The sequence below is a fragment of the Pollicipes pollicipes genome, unplaced genomic scaffold (assembly GCF_011947565.3).
Source record: "Pollicipes pollicipes isolate AB1234 unplaced genomic scaffold, Ppol_2.1 Scaffold_4219;HRSCAF=4965_pilon_pilon_pilon, whole genome shotgun sequence".
NCBI classification, from domain to species: domain Eukaryota; kingdom Metazoa; phylum Arthropoda; class Thecostraca; order Pollicipedomorpha; family Pollicipedidae; genus Pollicipes; species Pollicipes pollicipes.
The window spans coordinates 29,997,215-30,004,562 of record NW_023596448.1 but is presented as its reverse complement, the minus strand read 5'-3'; the positions used below and the strand labels follow the sequence as shown (position 1 = coordinate 30,004,562).

At 51.0% G+C, this 7,348-nt stretch overlaps 1 protein-coding gene across 1 annotated transcript; it reads left to right on the top strand.

Moving 5' to 3' along the window:
• Positions 1 to 4,076: 4,076 nt before the first annotated feature.
• LOC119095550 (cytochrome P450 3A11) lies at positions 4,077 to 6,634 on the top strand. The gene has a single exon (XM_037218402.1). The coding sequence runs from the start codon at positions 4,141 to 4,143 to the stop codon at positions 5,692 to 5,694; it is 1,554 nt and encodes a 517-aa protein (XP_037074297.1). The 5' UTR covers positions 4,077 to 4,140; the 3' UTR covers positions 5,695 to 6,634.
• Positions 6,635 to 7,348: the final 714 nt, after the last annotated feature.

The following is a 7,348-nucleotide window of genomic DNA, read 5'->3' as shown; positions in this document are numbered from 1 at the left end:
CATCGTGGCACCCTAATAATGGTTTGCTGAATCGAGTAAACGTGCTCAGTTTGCCATTATGTCCATTTGGCTTTGCCAGCATCGTTTGCCGCATGACTCATACCAAAAACAGTGCTTGATGGTTATCAGTGCACTTTAGCAACAGGTGTGGAGCATGGAAATTACATAGGATGATTTTTTTGCAATGCTCCACTCAACGTGCAGTGGCTGGTTTTTCCACAAATGTTGTACAGTGACATAAAAATATGCACCTCCCCCCCACGCCCGTTGAGATAGCTGGTCATAGACAGCAGCTAGAAATTGTCACTGGACATCAACATCAACCAGTGATGGCATCCAGGCAGTAAATCAATACAATGTTTTGTTTGGAATGCTTTGAGCCTCATTGGTACTAATAATATACTTATTGCCTTCTTCCAGTTTTACGGCTCTTCAACTTTGTAAGTGAAAAGCTGCAGAGTTCCGGCGAAACAATTAAGAACAGCAAGCATTTTGCACCATGAATGTAGGAATTCAGAGTCTCACTATGCTGTACTTTCACGACTTTGACAGCATGGGAAGCCTTAAAACGGACTGTTGAATCGTTTTACCGCTTGGATGCTGTGCATGATTGACATTCATGTCAAATGACAAGCCTTGATATGCATATTGTCATGATGATAACCTGACTGCCCTCTTTGACCAGCCGCTTCAACGTAGGATGTATATGTTGTTCTGATTGTTGATGGTTGTTATTCTGTAATCATTATGTAATGTTCTGAGAAAAAAAACTACGGCAAGTTAGGTGGTACATTGTAAACATCTTGGTAAACATCCTATACAATTTTAATTCCCCATGCATGGCTCAAGTGCTCTGATATTTATCGAATACAGTTTTGATGTGTTGAATACAGTTTACAATACAGTTTTGACACCGTGGAGGATATGACATTCTGTACGGGCAAACCAAAAGGACGCAATAGGAAAATGAGAACATTTACTCAATTCAGCGGACAGTTTGAACATTCGTGCGCAATTATGGCAACGGCACAGTATAGCGGTGTTTGGAACTCCTACACTTTTGTTTTAGAACGATGGCCGTTCCTATTAACATTAGCTGAACCCCTCCAGTTTTTTGCTCCCAGGCTGAAACAAATTCCCTAATATAGGTAGCATATTATTATAGGTAAACTAATAACAAATAACAAAAATAATAATAAAATAGGTAGGAGTAGACATTTGAAGGATGTTCGACATTTGAATGGGTTAAAGCCCCAATGCAATGGAAATTGTGTTTAAAAAACATACACTGAAATAGCCATTTCAAAGATCATTTGGTGCAGTTTACAGCCCTGCCCTTATTAATAACGAAGATCCCGCAGTTTATGAGCCAGACGCCCGCGAGGCTGTACAGAATGGTTGTAATGAGGCTGTACAGACCGCGAGGCTGTACAGCCCGTTTGGTGCAGACTTCTTCAAGGCCGTTCGGGTATGCAGGACGCCATAGCAACGCCATTGAAATGCTGCCACCCAATAAGCTATGCGCCGTTTAAGGCCAAGAACAATATTATCGCCGAGCCACTCAGATCTGAATCGAAAAACTGGTGACGTAACCGAGATGTGAATACAAGTAAGCTTCTTCAACTCACGGATAGCCATGCAAGAACACCACGAGAAAGCGTCAAGACACGAACGCATAACGACATTTGCCTCAGCGAGCACTTCCCTCATGTGAGTGCTGCATGTGAGTGCTAAGGTGGCAATTTTGCACGGTTAGGTTGGCATTGCCTCACTGCCATGCAAACATTCCACGAACGAAGATGAAGCCAATCACGACCAATCACGTCCACCGCTTTCTGCCTGGTTGACCAATGGCAGTGCTAACTCTCGCGAAACCTTTGCACAATCTTCTGCTTCTCATGCACTTCCTGTTTGCTGAATGCTGTCGGCTCAGGTTCATTGGCCGATGGGGGTGTGGTGTTCTCGTGACGTATTCATGACGTCATGCAAATATGTGGCAGGCCAGAACCCCATAGGTCGCACAAGCTCACTGGTGTCACGCTCAGACGCTGGAGGCTGTGAGCCTGAAAAGTGAGCCCCGTCAATCAGCGAAGTATTAGCCTCGCCTCTCACGGGCCCATCATTTCAGCTTGTTACTGTTCTTGTTTGTCTGGAGGCCTAAAGACGCGCAATTCTATTGTGCTTTGTGTTGAAAAACTGCGTCCGTTTGACCGGTATGGGCCCGAAAAGGCCCATACCGGTCAAATACCATGGGTCTCCTGGGGACACAAGGGGGCATGATCCCGCGCCTCCCAAATAAGAAATACCCAAGACACAATGCGGAGGGCTCCCGAGCGATTGAGTGTGCCCAATCAGGCAATCAGAAGGGGCCCCAACAAGAGCATAGGGCCCTCCAGTGAAATAAGAAGTACCCAAGACCCAGTGGGGGGGGCACCCGAAAGATGGAGTGTACCTGAGCAGGCCATCAGATGACCCCGACACGAGCGTAGGGCTCTACATTAAGATATCAGAATCCGATGTGTAGGGCCCGCGAATAATTCAGTATGCCAGGCAAGTTAGCAAATGCCCCCCCCCCCGCGACAAGTACGTAGGGTCTCCATCTAAATGGAAAGTACCCAAGAACCAATTTGCAAGGCCCTAATGACCGGGTGTGCCGAAACAGGTTGACAGATGGGCCCCCGGCAAGAGCGCGGGGGCCTAAGCAAATGCCGGAGAATTGAAAGACCCCTAGACCAATGTAGAGGCCCATGAGCACATCGCGAGTTTGACGGTAAGTTAGCCGAGACCAATGTGAAGAGCCCCTGAACAGCCGAGAATACCCCGGCAAGATGACATATGGGGCGCTCAGCCATAGCGTATGGAATCTTTCGGGCGAATGGAAAGAATCCGTGGAAGGCCCCACATTGACAAGAGCCCCCCGGCACGCTAGCAGGAAGGGTCCAGCAACAGCGCAAGGCTCTCCTACCACATGCAAAAATTGAGGCTAACCTGAAAGGCTCCTTAACGATCAGATCGGCCTCGCAAGTGGACATAAAGAGCCCCGGAAACAGCGTAGGGCCTCTGGGCAGCGTACTGAGCTTTAAAGTCTTCCAGTCATCACCCTCTTTATCAGCGAAGAAATACTTTTTATCTTCTCGCGGACCCTTAACTTTCGCTTGCTGGCTGCTGTTTGTTCTTGGTTGATCTGGCGGCCCAAAGACGTCCAATTTTTGTCTCGTTTTGTTCCAAAAAATTATGTCTGTTCGGCCGACCATGGGGCCCCTTTGGAACCTACGGGCCCCTTCGTAGCTCAAGAAGGGAGGCATGGCCCTGTGCCTTCTCCCTCTCTTGACACACCCCTGGCGGCGTCACCTGCATCAGACCGGTCCTATGACGGCGAAACGGTTAAGCACAAGCAGCTGCACGCCATCGATTCCAATAGCTATAAATCCAGATAAGTAACTCATAGCCATTGAAAGCTCGGGTAAGGTCGTGGAGTGTAAAACCAGTCCGGCTGTGCTTACGCACGGTGATCTGGGAGAAAGAGGTGGGTTCCCATGGCTGCCCGCCCCGGCCGGGCGGCATTTTTGGACCAATTGATGGGAAGTGACGGTTACAATCGTGAGCCGCGTCCGACGGAATTACCCCGTCAGAGCCCTCCCCCCCCCCCCCTCCCCCTCCAGCGGGTGGAAGTCCAAACTTACAGATAGTGCGCCTGAGATAGTTCCTGTCGGATATCACACTGGCGCCTAGAAAGCCATATTTGGCCTGAGCATGAAAAAGCCATATTTGGCCTGCGCACGACAACCCGGACTTGCGCCACGCAACGCCCCGCCCCGCAGAGTGGCCAGCAGCGCGCCCAGGCACACCCGCATGGCAGGCAGCGGCACCCGCAGCCGATTATGGCTCCCAGGCTGTCGCGTGACTTTGCAGAAACAGTGGCATCTGCACGACGTTTCTGGTGGTTGACCATGTCCGGTAGTTGGAGGAGCGGGCCGGGGCTGTCCTCGATCCGCCTCTGACGCGTGAGTCAGCGGCGCGAGCTGGCGTTGTCCCACGGCAGGTACGTGAAGATCAGTTGGCCGGGATAGGCCAGTCGCGTGTGGTTCACGCACGAGTTGCTCCCAGCGAAGGCGGAGTGCTGTGGCGACAGGAGGCGTCATGTTGGGCTTCTTGCTGAGTGCGCTGCGCTGGGTGGCGTCGGTTATCTTCAGCCCGACGACGCTGGGTCTGTTCGCTCTGCTGTTGACTGCCGCGTACCTCTACCTGTCCAGACACAAGAACTACTGGAAGGACCGCGGCGTCGCCCACCTTCCGTACCGATTTCCGTTCGGCCGCATAGGCTTTGAGATCTTCACGGCGTCGTTCGCGGAAGATGTGAAGAAGCTGCACGAGAAGACAAAGCAGGCAGGGGGGTATCTCCCGATGCTCGATGTGTTTGACCCCGCTTTGTCGGTATCTGATTTGGAGCTGATAAAAGCTATTTTGGTGAAAGACTTCGATCACTTCACCACCAGGGAACCGAGTTCTTTCATGTCAAAGTATGGCATCTTCTCCAAGATGATGACTACTCTATCTGGCCAGGACTGGAAAGATGTGAGAAATATCTCCACGCCCGCCTTTTCAACAGGCAAGATACGGCAAATGTGCCAGCCTTGCGAAGAACAGGCCGAGCTTCTAGCTGAACAACTGTACAAAGAATCGAAGGATATTGACGAAATCGACGTGAAGGCGATCATGGCACGGTACACAATGGATAGCATCGTCTCCGTAGCGTTTGGACTGGACGCCGACTCGATTCGAAATCCTGACTCTGTCATCGCGACGAAGGCGGCCCAGTTGGGCAATCTAAAGTCGGCGGGTCGGTTTGTGTTGTTCTTCCTAGTGATCGCCTTGCCGGAATTCATCAGCAGACATTTTAACCTTGACAAAATTGTGGGAAACGAAGGGACGGAGTATTTCTACGGCATGGCCAAGCAGTCTATGCGCCAGCGGCTGGAGCACCCGGAGCAGCGGCGCGGCGACTACCTGCAGATGCTGCTCGACACGCGGCAGGAAGAGGGCCAACGGCGCCGCCTAACTGATGACGAGATCATCGCCCAGTGTCTGCTCTTCTACTTCGCCGGATACGACACCACGTCCAACGCGCTCGCCTGGACTGCACGACTGCTGGCCTTCAATCCGCGCCAACAGGAGCGCCTGCAGGCCGAGATCGACAGCAAGCTGACGTCTGAGGAGGACTGCATCACCTTCGACATGGTCAACAGCATGCCGTTCCTGGCCAACGTGCTGTCCGAGTCCCTGCGGCTCTACCCGGCCATGCAGCTCTCGCGCTGCTGCACGAAGCCTTACCGTGTTCCCGGCACAGACATCGTCCTGCCTGAGAACTCCATGGTCTACATGAGCCCTTACGGCATCCAGCGCGACCCCGACCTGTACCCGGACCCGGACGCGTTCGACCCCGACCGCTTCTTGCCCGAGGCCAAGGCGGACCGGCACGCGTACGCGTGGCTGCCGTTCGGCCAGGGGCCGCGCAACTGCATCGGCATGCGTTTCGCGCTGCTGCAGGCCAAGCTGGCGCTGGTGGCGATCCTGCGGCGCTACTCGTTCGTTCCCGGAGCCAAGTCGGGCGATGTCGTGCCGGAGATAGATGCCGCACCCGGTCAGCTCAAGGAGAAGGGCGGGACCTGGCTGAAGGTGGTGAAGCGTGGGTAGAAGGCCTGTGACTTCCGGACCGCCAATCCTCAGTGGAAGTGCGGTGGGCGTGGTGTCTGGATGCATGTTCGCGGGGCAAGTTACTCGTCAGCTGTTAAGTGGTGTTGCTGTCGATTGGCGCGGCTTGCCAAAACTGCGTGTCGGTGCTTGTACCGGTGATTTCCTCCGTTGATCTGTTACGAGTGATTCCGCGTTCCCAATGTTTCAAGCTGACTGGCCCGGCCCGGTCCACCCCGAACGTTTTTAAAATATTTATATTTTTGTCGATCGGTGATCACAAGTTGATGCGAACATCTGCCACATGCGGCACATTCCTGGGAAGAGGTGCTCTTTTTTAAAGGATTGTTCTGCGCTTGAAAACATTGAAGCGAGCATCAGATATGATGAAATAAGCTTTCTTATAGCTGTTAGTGTACCCCAAGAGGAAAAACTCCTCTATACAGCACAGTTTATCTATTTAGTAGATATGCTCCTTGATATGCTATTGTTTGATTGCGTCGTCGTACTACACACAACATTGACTGGGAGCCAATGGACGGCCGTTATGTCTGAAATCGTGGTCACGAACGCCACGGCTCGACAATTGTATTTGTCTTGGCTTCGATCGCCGCATGGTCAATGATGGCAAGATTTGAATGACGCTATTATGTCGTCTTGGATGTATGGTTGACCTTGAATTAGTCTGCATGAAATAGGCTGCAAACCTTCGCGAGCGTGCCGCTCAGAACCTACAGGGTTTAGGCCTGGGAAAGGGCAGTGCTGTGATTTGCACCAAATGATACTCAATATGGCTGTTTCAGTGCAAACTTTCATACTAATGGGGAATACTCCCTTTAATGCATCTCCATACGCGCTATGCGACCAGATGTACTTTTATGCTTCGCACCGCAATGTGGACCAAATGTTGCTCGCCTTCCCTATTCGATTGACATGAAATAAACTCCGCGCATTACACCAAAAGTTTCACAACACGCATGGATTCAAACTGGGCCCGGGTGCAGGCTATCGGACGTCACAACGAAGCAGCACCTAAAGGTAAGCTTACAGACACAGGCCTTGAATGGAATGTTTCAAATTTGGAGATATCGAAACCAACATCAGATATCATGAAACAAGCCGATTTATAACTACTGGTATACTTTTAAGTAGAAAGGCTGATCTAGATAACAGAATTTCTGTTTAGTAGAATTGCTACGAGATACGTCATTGTTTGATTACGTCATTGTGCCTTGCACAACAATGATCGAGAGCCAATTGACGGCCGTTATATATGGAAATCGTGCTCACGAACGTCAGATATGAATGACACGACCATTTTTTCGCGGCGTTGATGGCCACATGGCTCATGTAATGGCAGGACTTGAATAACGTTATTATGCCGTTATGAATGCCAAGGTGACCCTGAAATGCTCTGTCCGGGAAAGTCTCCGCATTTTGGCGGGTGTGCAACTGAGAAACTAGAGCGTTTAAGGTCTTCAAATGCAGGGCAGTGCTGTGAACTGCTGAACTGAACTGCTGAACTGAAATCGATGCTCGCCTTCCCATCGTAAGTTACTAGTCACACAGGCTAAGGAATGTGTGGTACTGTACCCGATGAAGGTTTCTACGGCGCGTTTGAAAGGGGATACTTTTTGATACATCTTTCTTTCAACAG